At 38.5% G+C, this 14,255-nt stretch overlaps 1 protein-coding gene across 1 annotated transcript in view; it reads right to left on the reverse strand.

Annotated features, from left to right (window-relative positions):
• RASGRP3 (RAS guanyl releasing protein 3) overlaps positions 1-14,255 on the reverse strand; it is a 52,370-nt gene that overhangs the window by 19,258 nt on the left and 18,857 nt on the right. Inside the window, exons 2-9 of the mRNA XM_059828990.1 lie at positions 12,761-12,951; positions 11,146-11,248; positions 10,438-10,500; positions 9,115-9,246; positions 7,669-7,816; positions 5,122-5,295; positions 4,589-4,705; positions 4,023-4,298 (exon numbers count right to left, since the gene is read on the reverse strand). Of these exons, the coding sequence (XP_059684973.1) occupies positions 4,023-4,298; positions 4,589-4,705; positions 5,122-5,295; positions 7,669-7,816; positions 9,115-9,246; positions 10,438-10,500; positions 11,146-11,248; positions 12,761-12,830 (1,083 nt within the window). The 5' untranslated portion in view covers positions 12,831-12,951. The remainder of the gene's footprint in view (positions 1-4,022; positions 4,299-4,588; positions 4,706-5,121; positions 5,296-7,668; positions 7,817-9,114; positions 9,247-10,437; positions 10,501-11,145; positions 11,249-12,760; positions 12,952-14,255) is intronic.

Here is a 14,255-nt window from a genome sequence, read left to right on the forward strand (position 1 = left end):
GCCAGGCAAGAGATTTACACATTGCTTATCAGGACAAAACACCTATTAAAAGCTTGCCCAGATAAAAGTGGCTTAATGGGAAAACAGCAGAAATGAACAAATAGTTGGGTCAGCTGATTCACATGCAAATGAAAAGCATGCTACACATTTATACACATTTACTAGTTTTGAAAGGGAGTTTCTCTAAGTTTAAAGATGAGAATAAATTTTATAGTTTACATTAGAGACGGAAGACCTATCAATAAATAGAATAGTTATTTCTTCAGGCTCTGAAAACTGAGGATGACTTTGGCAGCAAAGGAGGCTAAATTTGCTAAAAGACCATTTGCACATAGCAAGATCAACTATTTTTATTTGGCAGTTCTTGTCAGCTTTGGGCTGCAATCCTAGCTTTTCTTCTCCTCTTTCTCTGACCCCAGCTGATAATTTAAAACTTTCTTATTACCAAAAAGATTGACAGAAACATTTAATCTACTATATAAGTTCATTATTACTGTTTAAGAGACCACTGTAAAAAAAAAGTATTGTATTCATATGTACAGATGAGGACAAAACCTACATACTGGAAGAAAAATGAGTATATTCATGTTATGATATGTACCAAAATTCTGGTCCAGGAACTTTTTGTAGAAATTTGTTTTTTTTCCTTTCCAGGAGCATCTTAGATCAAAACTCCCACACTATCAAACGTATTTGACCCACAACTACACTTCCAGTGACTACTATGAAGACAGAATTACCCTGCAAAGGTTTTAGGATACCTACAACTGTCTACCTAGGACACCCATGGCTGTCTCCATCAGTACTAAAAGGTACCACCACAGAATCATGTTAATAGGTAAAACGCAGCTCAAGTTAATTGTAGCCCGTGATCAGATCTGGAATCAACACTGCAGCATGAAGCTTCATTTATTTACAGATTGGCTCAACTGTAACCAAAGTCAGTGAGTTATATTAGGAATGAATACATCAGAGCATTGTAAGTGAAAAAGCATCTGTCATGTACTCAATTACTTCTCCTGGTAAATGAAATATACTGAATTAAATATGAAAATATAAATAAAATCCCTATCATTTTGCTTACAACAAACAAAACAACGACAATATTTTTTAAAAAAAGGAAAAACAGTTACACTATATAAACTCAGGTTGATACAATGGTGGATAGGAACCTGCAAGGTCTTAGAAAAATCTGAAGCTTTCTGCTCCTTTTGGAAAGCAGGCTGTCACCCAAAAGAGAGAACAGCTAATGAAAATGTCAACAGCAGTTCAGCTTCCATCTCTCACTTCACATTGTCTAATTTCTGCCCTTTTGGGCTCAGTTTGTTATTGCTCAGTTCCCTAAAGCCTGAGGTTCCACTTCCCCCTACTCACAGCCAAGCCTGTGAACTTTCAGAAATGACCAGGGAGGGAAAGAGTGGCATGAGATAAGAAAGCAACTCTCAATCTCTACAAAGACAAAACAAAATAATAAATATCTGCCTTTATAGTCCAATATTTAAATTAAAGGGGTGTTGTAGTGGGCAGCACGTGGTCCCTTCTCTTCCATGTCCCACTAGCCAGGATTAGGACTTGTTCCCAGATAGTCCCATACAAGGTGCAACAGGAGAAGCTTTTACTATTTATAGAATCATGGAATGGTTTGGGTTGGAAGGCACTTTAAAGATCATCCAGTTCCAACCTCCCTGCTGTGGGCAGGGACACCTTCCACTAGACCAGGTTGCTCAAAACCCCGTCCAACCTGGCTTGGGTTGGGGCATCCACAACTTCTCTGGGCAATCTGTTCCAGTGCCTCACCACCCTCATGGTGAATAATTTCTTCCTAATATCTAATCTAAATCTAGCCTCTTTCTGTTTAAAGCCACTATCTCTTGTCCTATCACTACATGCCCTCGTAAAAAGTTCCTCTCCAGCTTTCTTGTAGGCCCCCTTCATGTACTGGAAGGCTGCTATAAGGTATCCCTGGAGCCTTCTCTTCTCCAGGCTGAACAACCCCAATTCTCTCAGCCTGTCTTCATAGGAGAGATGCTCCAGACCTCTGATCTTCGTGACCCTCCTCTGGACTCGCTCCAACAGGTCCATGTCCTTCTTATGTTGGGGGCCCCATTGCTGAATGCAGTACTCCAGGTGGGGTCTCACGAGAGCAGAATAGAGGGGGAGAACCACCTCCCTTGACCTGCTGGTCATGTTTCTTTTGATGCAGCCCAGGATACAGTTGGCTTTCTGGGCTGCTCCCCCAAAGTTTCCCATTCCTCATTACAATGAAGCCACAGGTATATCCACACCAGCTTGGTAGCTCCAAGCTCAGGCTCATATTTGTCAGCCTCTGGAGCGTAAAGCTCTGTACCTGATCAGTCCCAGCCATCACAAACTACAACCTCTGCTTACTTTCCAGATATGCAGATTTTTGAGCATTTTAAAGTAAAGCATGAAAGGAAAAAATCCAAGGCTCCTGCCCAATAGTCCTCCAGTTAAGGCATTTACCTAGAATGAGCTAGGTAATAAGAGTCACCTCAAGTCTGTGACCTGACTGAGGAAAAACTGGAATTTGGTTCCCACCTCCACAAGGAGTGGGGGACAATGCTGAGGCATTGCCTGTTCTGGACACAGCTATTTAGAGACAGTAAAATTATATCCATGGCTTTTGATCTAGATTTTCTTCTGTCATCTAAAAGAGAAAAAACAAATTTGGAGAGAAACATGGTCTCAAGAAGTTCATGCTGTCCAACAAAATAAACACTGGAAAAATTCTCAAATTTGTCCTGTTTACACACAGACCTTGTTTCGTTCTAAGTTTATTTTAAAAACGATTCTACTGATTTAAGGAGAGCAAAGATATACGCTTTTAGTCAGGATTAGAGATCTGAAAGGCAAAGTTAAATAACAAGAACAGAAACAGCATAAAATGATTACATATTAAGAGTCCTTTACCTAACATGACATGTTTCAGACTACTCTCAGGTGAGTGGGTGACTTTTATTTGCTTGCAACATCAACTGTTTTATGACAAACAACATGCCTTTTTTTTCCAAGTTTCATAGGTTCTATCTTTAATTCCAAGATACTGGGTTTTGCCCATGACTTGAACAAACTGTGGTGCTGGGTTAAACACTGCTGCAGTTGAGATCAGTGCTAAAATGACTACATTTCAGTAGAAACAGGATTTGGACTGATGGTTCAGGGACCACACTTCAGTATGTTTTGAAATAAAGTGTAGTATTTAGTAAAATGACATTCATTGTCTACATATCAAGGAGGGGACTGAAAATTAATTCCTTTTAGCATTCCTGTGCAATCTGCTCTAGGTGAACCTGCTCTGGTGGCAGGGTTGGACTAGATGATCTCCAGAGGTCCCTTCCAAGCCCTATCATTCTGTGATTCTGTGATTCTCAGTTGCAGCTTTTTTTAAAAAAAATGGTTTAGTCAGTCTTTTTGAAGTCTCACTTTCCTTTGGTTTGAAATGGGACATTCAAATCCTTATCTGTAATTTGTGTGTGCAAGTTTCAAACCTCCCCGAATGCCGCCACTGCCAAGGGGGAAGGAAAAGGGAAAGAGCAGGGGTTGCAGAGGCTGTTTAACATCATTCAAAAGCATTTTTATTTACTGGATAGGAAGAGTACTGTGTCACACACAAAGCACAGGGGAGCGAGAACAGACTGATGCCCAAGTTGGAATTTCACTTGTGTGTCCATGTCAATACGTCACCCGATCTTTGCGCAGGAGACGTAAGTCTCAATTCTAAGTAGTCAGAACTTAGTTTTTACTTCTCCTAACACAAATACAGCCCTCTTTCTGCCATTCTTAAAATAATTAATTGGTAACAATTCTGTTGCTGCTTCCAGCCATCACATACTACAGTAATGAAACTCTCTTTGACTCTATTTGCACCTCATGTGAACTTGTTCCTGTTTCTTTTACAAAACTGGGATAACAATGTGCACTTATCTCTATTGATATGGACATTCCTATTGACAGTCAACATCTGAATAACAGAAGTGAATTGAAACATGCTCAATACTTACGGTTAGCAGGTTAATTAAGTCCATATTAGGCTCTAAATGATGAGAAGCAGTTTGCAGGGAAACCAGTTCACTCAAGGTGATGGAAAGCTGCTGCATTTTCACTATGTTAACTTTGTTCTCATCTATCCAGTCAGGAAAAATGACATGGACAGCAATCAAGTCTTTCAAATGGACTCCTAAAATAGGAATTTTGAAGCCAACACACTCAGCAAAAGTCTTGCGGTAGTTGCAGTAGTTTCCATTGGAAGAGACCAGTTCTGTCATTTCGTTCCAGTCCTACGAGAAGCAAGACTCTGTGAAAGCATTCACAGCATTTCCTTAATCTGTTTTAAATGAGCACAACTCATGTCAGGGTGTTGACAGTGTTAATCTCCTCTCTGGCACAGGCAATAAAGCAGAGGATCTCTGTGAGCTGATCCTTCTCCACTGAGAGGAATGCAACCAAAGTGCCTTTTAGGATGCCCTACCATGATCCAAGTATTGTGCTGGTGAGACACCTGCACTGCAGAACCTATCAAAGAGGTGATGTTCTGCTCAATATGTCTATATTCAGGAATCCACCATACCTTTGTGACTTCGGAAGACAGATGAGAATGAGTTTCTTTCAGCCGAGAAATAGAGCTGTGGCTTAGACCTCCCACAACTGCCATCAGTGTGTTGAAGTTCTGGAGGTGAAGGAGCTTCTGCAGGAGAGATTGATCATGCATAATTAAAAATCAAGGAAATACATGTGGCAGCTATCCAGCGTCACATATGACAAGCTAAAGGAGACAATCTATCACTGCTAAAGCAGAAATCACTAAACCAGGGGACATAACAGAATGGTTCAGCATTTCTTTTTTTAATTAGCTTAGCTCCACAAAAAACACACAATAGTGACAGTTGTGAACTAGAATACAACAAAGAAAAATTATTTTACAGTTATGTCTGCTAGTTAAAAAATGCAGATATACCACACGTGAACAAATAACCTGCAGTGGTGTTGAACAGGCTATTCACTGAGGAAACAGCAAAAAGCATCCAGTTCATTTGTTTGCTGTATTCTCTATTTATATTATTGCTTTATACTGGAAGAAAAAGACTCATATGCAAGACTTACCTGTGCAACATTGATAAACTTTGTGATTACTTCTGCCCTTTGCTGGGGTGTTGGTTTGCTGAGAACCATGAGCTGGACCCATTTGGAGATACCATTAAATAACGCAATAGATCTCTCCAAAGTAGGATTGTTCTCCAAGCAGCCATGGATCACATAGCTTTGGTAGTCTGTGAACTAACAGAGGAAAGGCATTTTCAGTAAAATGGTGGACAATTTAAGAACCAAATTGAAACTTTGATCATTTTTTCTTTTTAAAGCTCCTCTTGTTTAGAAAGTGACCAAGACTCAGGGTCAGCAGACCCTGCTGCACATCAGTTCTTTCTTAAAAGTTTTTTGTTGCTGTTTTTTTTTTTTTTTTAAACTTAAATGTCAACTTAAAACTTTAGTGTTTGTGTGTCAGGTAATACAGGAGCCTGCATGACGAGCATGATTACTACTTCCATGGAATTATCTTTCCCATAATTTACTCAACAGTTACAACGTTTTATTCTGTGTAGTTTTACTTGACATACACATGGCATGATACTCTGTAGAAATTATCTAGTGCTACAAGCAAGAAGCATATAAATAAGAGCTTTCATCCTACTCCAATATCCTGACCAACTGTATTGTTGATGTAAAGAGGGAAATCTTGGCCCCACTGAAATGAATAGGAGCTCTGTCAGTCTTCACAGGAGATTGAACTGCACCCCAAGAAGCTAACTGTGCACCCATTTTTTTCCTCCTATGTAAAAAAAAATTCTGTCACACAAGGATCTGCTTCTGATAAATCTTGCTCCTTTTGATGTTATTATTCAATCCCTGTGTGTTCATGGACATGATTCTACATGGGAGAGCTACAGCTCGCAAGAATTAGATTTCCCTAAATGTTTGGAAAACATTTTTCAGCTGTCCCTTAAAGAGAGATTTTCAGAAGCTTATGACATAACTTTAGCTTGTGTGGGGAGCTGCTTACAATGCCAGCCAACATGGGTTTCTTGATCTTAGCTGATCAAAAATTGCCTGCTAGAAGACCATATGATGGCATATACTCTTACACAGCAGATGCTCATGTCAGAGCTGCAGATAAACAGTATTTCAGCGTTCAGATACTTTTAAATGTTTTCTGTTATAGTTAACACTGCCCTTCCTTCTCCCCCATATTTTTTTTAAATAGGTAAAACCAAAGACAGGATTCAGACTAATCTTCTACAATTACATAGTTTGAGATAACAAGTAGTACAAGATTAATTAACTCATTGGTTGCAGAGAAACATCTGAGATGACAGCAAAATTCAAGCTGAAGAATTAACAGACAAATTAGAAACAACAAGGAAAAAAGGAAATTCATTGGAGGTCTGAGTTTTCTTTCTGGAATTCCCAAAGGAATTAAAATATATCTTAAATCTAGTTAGAAATGCATGCCTTTTTTCTCATCCCTCCCTCCTTCTTTGAGGTTAGCATTGCACAGATCACGGTAGGGTGTTTTCCCATGACTTGAAATCTAAAGTAATAAACCTTTGAATGTTATTAAATGATGTCAAAAGTGATTCTATTTAGACTGGTCTCAGCTTATCATTGATCTCTTTTTCCTTCCTTTCTTGAAAGAAACAAAAAAACCTCACATATTTTTCTTAGTTTTGGAGTTTGATTTCTTTCATGCTCCTAAATACTTTTAAAAAAGTATCATTTTTTTGTGAAGAGCACTTGTCATCTTGAGAACTTACTGCTTCCATGTGCCACCAGATACAGTGGCATCATGTGACCTTTTCATATGGATATTTGCCAGCAGAAAACAGCATTTCTTTTGGCATTTGGGTTACTCATTTGTTTTGCTTTAGCTTTTACTTTCATTTTCATCCATTTTTGCCTCTTGTTCGTGTCCAGTCCTGTGTGAAAAGAAGCAACTGTAGCTGAATTTTCCTTACTGCCAATATGGGAGAAGGAGGAAAGAGAAGTTGTGCAGTCTCTGTTCTTGCAGGTTTTCAAGACCCAACTGGCTAAATCCTTGAGGAACATGATCTACCTCAGACCTGACTCTGCTTTGGGTAGGGGGTTGGCCTAGAGGCCTCCTGAGATCCCTGAATTATCTTCTGATCCTATGTTGGCAAATGAAAGGACAGTTTCTGAAGAAGTGGTTGGGAGTGAACGGAGTCTATAGAAGGACTATATATATTTCAGTCTCCTCAAAAATTATTTATTGCAAAGACTGTTATGTTTCCTGAAAAGTAATTAACTATTTTCTTCAGAGGGAATAAAAAATCACCTGAAGATTTTGAACAATAATATTAGTTCAATCAGTTGCTGCAACACATGGCTGCAGTAGCTTTTAGCAGTAATTTTTGCCCAGAATTTCTCCACAAAATTAACTTCTGTCATTAAAAGCATCAGTCATGAAAAAGATCAAGGAAGTGTTGGTGCAGCCATGGCTATGTACATCATATGAAGGATTATAAAGATTTACTACGCTGAAATGTCGAGGGAAAAAAGTCATAAATGCTAAACCATGTGAACACTCTTTTAAGGACAGGCTCCTATTTGCAAGTGACAAAGTTGTAGGCTTCTTACAGAAATTCTCCTAAAAGATTTATGTTCCAGAAAAGTGAGATGTTCAGCTAGTTCAATGGGCTCCAGATGGTCAAACAGCAGGCAGGCTTTTCCTTTCTTGGAAATCCTCTTCCTCTGTGTAACTCTTCTCATCCAGTCATAGGAAGGACTGAAACAGAAAAATAGGTATAACTCTCAATTCTGTTTGGGTGTATGTGAGCGTTGCCCACAGTTTGCACACATAGTATAAAATTACCAAGAGACAGACCATGAGCTTTCTGATTTGTGACATCCAGCATATAACAAATACTCAGAGTAAGACCCATTCAGGTGCATAAGAGAAGATAAGAGTTTTGGAGGTGCTACTGCAAATGATAAATAATAGCAGGTTTCTATCAGAACAAAAGGACAACATACTCTTCTCTATGATACAGGAAGCCATAATTAAAAAATGCTTTGGAAATACAAGAAGAACAGGTCACACCAAATTCTGATACAGAATAAAAAAAGACTTGAGTAACATCAAGGAATAATTTTTATTCTGTAAGACCACAGGTCCATGAAATAACGGAACAACAGAAAGAGTCAGTCAAACAGTTAACAAAACAGTAAGAAGTCGGTGCACAAAAGTCAAATAATTTGCTTGCAAGCAATGGAATAATTCCTACCCATATACAGTAAAAGCACTTCAGAGAGCAGAAACAGGTTGCTAACAATATTTTAAAATGAAGATTTAAGAGGCCATGTTCAGGTCATTTCACTGGTACCGTTCTTGCAGGAAGTCTTGCAACCTTCATTGAGATTAGTAGTGCTGTCCTTCCAGGTTGTTATGCCATTTTTAAATAATAAAAAATTACTATGCATACACCATGTTTTAAAATAAAAGCTACAATATCAGGTGAGATACAACAGCCTGTCTGGTGATGTTTAAAAGGGAACTTTCATTTCAGCGTGTCAAGGAAACACTAGTGTAATCATTTTGATGCAATAAAACTACAAATGTGAATGCTAAAGATTTTCCAGTTAAATCATAGAAAAGAAGTACAAAGAAAGCCATTAGAAAAAAATAACAGGTTACTGATGAGAGAACAAAAAAGCTTCCCTTAGAAAATGCAACATTTGCACAACATGCCAGTCACTGTGTTGCTTGTCATTCTGTATAAAAAATTATAGGAAAAAAGTAATATTAATCACTTAATTGGCAATAGCTTTGTCAGGAAAATTATTTCTTTCCCATTTATATTAAAAACTTAGATACAGATAAGAATCTTCTCTTTATTGTGACACTACAACTAGAATTTCAAATTTTTAGTAACTTCAAATTTAGAAGACAATATAGTATTTTTGTAACCACTTTTTTGCTCTCGAGACCAAGATGGCCCTTAATATTTTTATATTTTGCACAGAACTAGAATTCTGCTGTTACGGAATCAGAGAGAAAGATGTTGAAGCTCATAACATCCTTACACGCTGGAGATATCAATGAGATGGATGTGGTCCTCATATCCAAGCTGGCTGGCTACTTCTCGAAACTCTTCAGTCAAACGAATCAGCCCAAGATCCAAGTTAAACTCCGCAGGAAATTCCAAAATCCAGTATCTGAAATCCACAGACAGCGGTTCAGAGATGCCCAAGCATTCAGGTGTAACATTCAGTGGCTGCTTATATATACTCATATTTTATTCAATAGGACTTCTAAGTATTTCAGACCCAATGGCTTTTGGGCAGAGAGGGTGGACTACCCCAACTTGTTGCTGCTGTGATTATCTGTGACACTGAAATGGCAAAAGCCACTTTATCATATAACTTCCTTTGGTTAACTCACCATAGCACAACACAGCAGCATTCTATTGAAATGAGAAATTCAACTGATTGCCTCAGGTGACACACGCAAAAGGCACACACATGTGTCCTGACTCACGCTGCCAGGACACCCAAATGACCCTTGCATTTATCCCTTGTCTAAGTGAGACACTTTATTTGCTCAGAAAAGATTTTTCAATGAAAATGAAAATGTGAATTTGAGTGGCAGTTCTACCATGATAACCATGTAAATGAGGTGTCTCCTCTGCTATTTCAGGGGGTATGGAAAAGGCTTTATCAGTCCTGCTTTCAATACCTCCCTCCCCTTCTTCACAGTGATACAACTTAGTCCAGAGGAAGAAATAAAAAGCATCTGTTTGAGGGAAGCAGGTTATATATCATGTTAGCTTAAAAATCCATGCTTTCTCTTTTACAGAGACATGTTCCTATACAAGCACAGCCTAACACACGAAAGCCTTCCCATAGAAACAAGGTCAGAGACAGTCGGCGCAAGGATCAGAACATACTCAACCTAACCTGTAATAGCTTTGGCATCACTAACACACTCCTGTCATCATAAATTATGTAGGGATTGCGTGAACTGAAGCTGACAGCCCAAAGACAATCTTTCTCTACCACACTAGATAATATCTTGAAGTAAAATGTGTCTCTCCTCTGTGTGGCACTGAACTAGTCTCCCTCTAAGAGATGTCACACTCAAACACCAGGTAAATCAGCACAAGTTTTCAATCAGCTTTTTAGGTCAATACAGTTAAGTGTCTTAAAGGCTGGATGGCTCAATGTAAACAATTGTTTTCAAAGCACAGAAATTCACTCTCCACTATGGACTTGAGATCAAGTTAAAAAAAAAAAAAAGAAAAGCTTTATATTTTCATGGTTTAGTTTTAATCTTTAAAAAAGAAATTACATTGATAGTATTCACAGAAGCATAAAAACAAAATGCTAGAGGACCGGAAGCATGCTTACCTCATGAAACAGCATATTTTTAATCTGAATTCATTGCAGTTCTCCCCGTTGGCATCTCTATATGTAAGCTAGTTAAAGAAAGCTTTGTGTGCCTTGATTACGTAACGCTGTTTTTATCCACAGAAGACTTTGACACTAGACCAGCTGAATAAAAAAACAATATAAAACTTTTCTTCTAGAGATAACCACAGTATGTTTGATATTTCATTCAATTTCACAGCATCTTAGGGGACACAGACCATTTCCTGGCTGCAACTTTGTTTTTTGCCCTAGCAAAAATGCCTCTATTATACTATTCTGAATATTCTGCTGAACTGTTTCTTGCCAGCTCTGGTTAACCAAATACGGTAATACTTCTGATTACTGAAGACTTTAAGAGGTATAAATGACATGTAGGTGCTTAGCTACCACTGAAAGTTCATACTAGTCCAAGGCCAGCTGGCCATTACACATTTGAAAATTTATCTTGGCAATATATTTCCACTTATTCAAAGTTAATTCAAAGTACGCCTCAGCAAACTTGTACATAGAAGAAGTCCACAACCAACAGCAGAAAGAAGCTCACAGACTTCCACCTTTTAGGCTGAAAAAATCTCACCCCTAAAACTTGTTTGTCACTAATTAATTGACACATTTTTACATGCAGTCACAGAAATACTCTGCTGTTGACATTGTAATGTCAATTTGCAAGTCTTCCTGAAAGGATATGTGGACAGAAGCTTGCCAGCCAGCTCTGTGGAAGACAGATACCACCGGTGCATTAAAAGAAATGTTCTTGGCAAATGGCTGGAGCACCGATTTCCTTTGTCATCTGCAAAAGAGAAACAAGTGAGTTAACCATGTTATTCATGAACAGAGAGAAGCTTTTATTCTTCAAGTGGAATCAGAGAGAAAGTATCAAAAGTAGAAATGTTGGGTCATTATCTATGAAATAGGCAGGAAACAAAACCAAAGAACACAAATGCTCCTTTATTGATAACTACTGCTAGATTGTAGTGGTAGGTAAAAAAATAATCAGTGTAGATAACAGGCCATAGCTAGAAAAACAGGGTATGGACAGCACTATGCTAAATGTTATACAAAGACACTGCCAGTAATCCAAAGAACAAATCCAAAACTAGTCCACCAAAAGGGCAGGGAGATGATTTATTTACAGACACTTACACTATTTCTTTTGTTGCAGCTTTATAGCTTCATGCTAAGAATTACATTGTTAAAAAAGGGATCTGCCTCAAGGAATTAAATTTCAAAGCAACACCTCACATCCATGCCGAGGGTCTCTTCTGCAGCTGCTGTACATTGTTGGGTCTTTGCAACATAGCCACTGAAACTACAGAAAGAGTTATTCCCTAGCATGCTGGCTGATCATCAGTGTTCCTCAGCATCTGCAATCTTAGATTATTTTCTGTCTGTCACTCTTTTAAAAGACTGGTTGATATGCATGTATGAAATGGGAACCACACATGGGCTACACTTGTCAAGACAGTGTGTATACAAGGAAGAGAGGCATGATTTCCAACAGACAAGAAGTATATGGGCTCTGCTACCTCTCATTAGGTATTTAGAACAACACGTTTGACAGTGGTCTACAAACATGGATATATGGGGATGCGCTACACTCAGTAGCAAGATCTGCCCCTTAATTATTTCCTCTCTCTCACCTTTAGTTACTTGTTTCTCTCCACAAGAGAAAAAAAAATCAACACCTCATTCCAATCAAAAGCTGTCCTGCATTTCAAGAGACTCTAAATGTAGTTTTGTGAATTAAGGCCCCACTTCAAAGCATTTAAGCCCATCCATGAACTCATCTGACTGCAATGTGACATATGTCATGATTAATGGTGTTATGGATCAAGGTCCATTTCATCACTTCTTTCCCTCAAACCTGGTACATCACATTTTAATAAGAGTAAAAAGATTACATGAGCCTTAAGTCATATTCTTGCCAATTATTGCACGATGATTTGGAAAACTTCAAAAAATGACTGGTCAGAAATGCAGCTGTGTAACCACTCAAGACAAAGATCAATGCCAGAAATAACTCCTTGAATAATTGAACTAAACACTTCTCTTGGTGAAGGCCAGCATTTTAAAAACCACTATACCCACCATTGTGCATTATCTGTATTAAGAAAATTTAATACAGTATGCATGTGATTAAAATTCTGGCCTGTGTGCTTCTGGGCCAAAATGGAACACGGAAACTTTTACAGAACAGAAATACTGTTTGCCAAGGGAAAGACTAGCTAAATCAGAGAACAGCAGGGGTGATATTATAAGACGAATTTCAAGAACAGCAAAGTAAAATATTGAAAAAGCATACCAAACATTTCAATACAAGCATTCAAAAGCTCATCTAACGATGCAGCCTTCCCAAGTGTGTTTGACTCCATTGTCCTTTAATAGTTGTCAAAAAATAAGAGACATTTTCACCAAGTAGAAGGATACTTCTTCAGCTGCACAGCTTTTTCACTTTATGGTTGGTTGCATTCTTAGCTGGACTTCAAGGAAAATCTGAAGAAAGTAAAAGAAACCAAAATTATATGACTATATGGAACACTTATCAGGATGCAATGTTTACAGTTCAACACATCTTTTCCATAAACTGTTTTTTCCCCACACGATACAAAGCACGTGAAAGACTGCCGTAAGCTTTCCCTACGTTCCAGCTTGTGTTTTTAAGTGTTGTCCAATTGTTTGTCCACTAGCACAAAATAAATCCATAGCAAGGATCATAAACCAGAAACCAGATGGTAAATGAGGGCACGCATGTACAATGACGCACATTTTGTTCAGGTCATTTTATTTACACTTGATAAGTCACTTTTTGTTAATAACCCTGCTTTTATATTTTTAAGCATAACTATTTTTTTTCCCTAAGGTTACTGGTTCATGGTAATGCTAATGGTCTTAATTGGCAGTGACCGCATAAAACGTTTAATGAAGTTCAAAGCAAACATTAAACTAGGAGGTGATTTTTCAAAGAACCTTAAGATCAGTCCCTCCAGCTTTTTTAACTTCCCACAGTAGCTGAACACTCACAGAAAGCTGAACACATTCAGAAACTTCTAGATTGTACCATACATCTACTATGCATTTAATTATCAAATATCCATTTACCTGAAAGACGCACAAAATACTCTGTTACAAGTTTTCAGAAATAATTTTACAGGTTATATTTAAAGAAGAGAAGAAATCAGTATTTTATTGTTTATCTGTGACTAAGCCCCACTACTGCTTGAATTGTAACAAACAATAACAAAGTACATCCAGCAACTTGTCTAGAAAAAAAGCCAAGAGTAGAGCTAAAACAGTCCTTGAAGAGAAACAATGCAGGGATTTGGGAAATTTCTTTTTGGAAGTTGTTGCACATAACATGACTTTTTAATGTTGGTCATGCAAAGCACTGATGAACTATAGACCTGTTTTAATTCACCCACAAATACCAAGTTTTTCCAACCTATCATATCACAGATTTGTACTGCAAATTCAGTCCTGGTAGGACTGGCATCCTTCACCCTTTTTACTAACCCACCCTGACCTCCTCCCAAATGCCACCGTTACGAGCACAGAGTGCTCTGAGCTAGGTCTCTGCCAGCTTGCAGTCCTGCAGACGTCACCGTGGTCCAGCCACCCAAGGGACACCAGGCAGTGGCAGCTTTGCTGGCCCTGCTGGTGCCACCTCAGCCAGCCAGCTCACAGCCACAGCATGGGCAGGCGTGCTCCTTCCTCAGCAAAAGGCAAGGCCAACGTATCCTGACACAACTCCTGCTTCCCAGAAAGAGAAGAAAAAGCTGCTTGTTCAGGCTAGGTCTGCA

Source organism: Gavia stellata, chromosome 2 (genome assembly GCF_030936135.1).
Source record: "Gavia stellata isolate bGavSte3 chromosome 2, bGavSte3.hap2, whole genome shotgun sequence".
In the NCBI taxonomy this organism is placed as follows: Eukaryota; Metazoa; Chordata; class Aves; order Gaviiformes; family Gaviidae; genus Gavia; species Gavia stellata.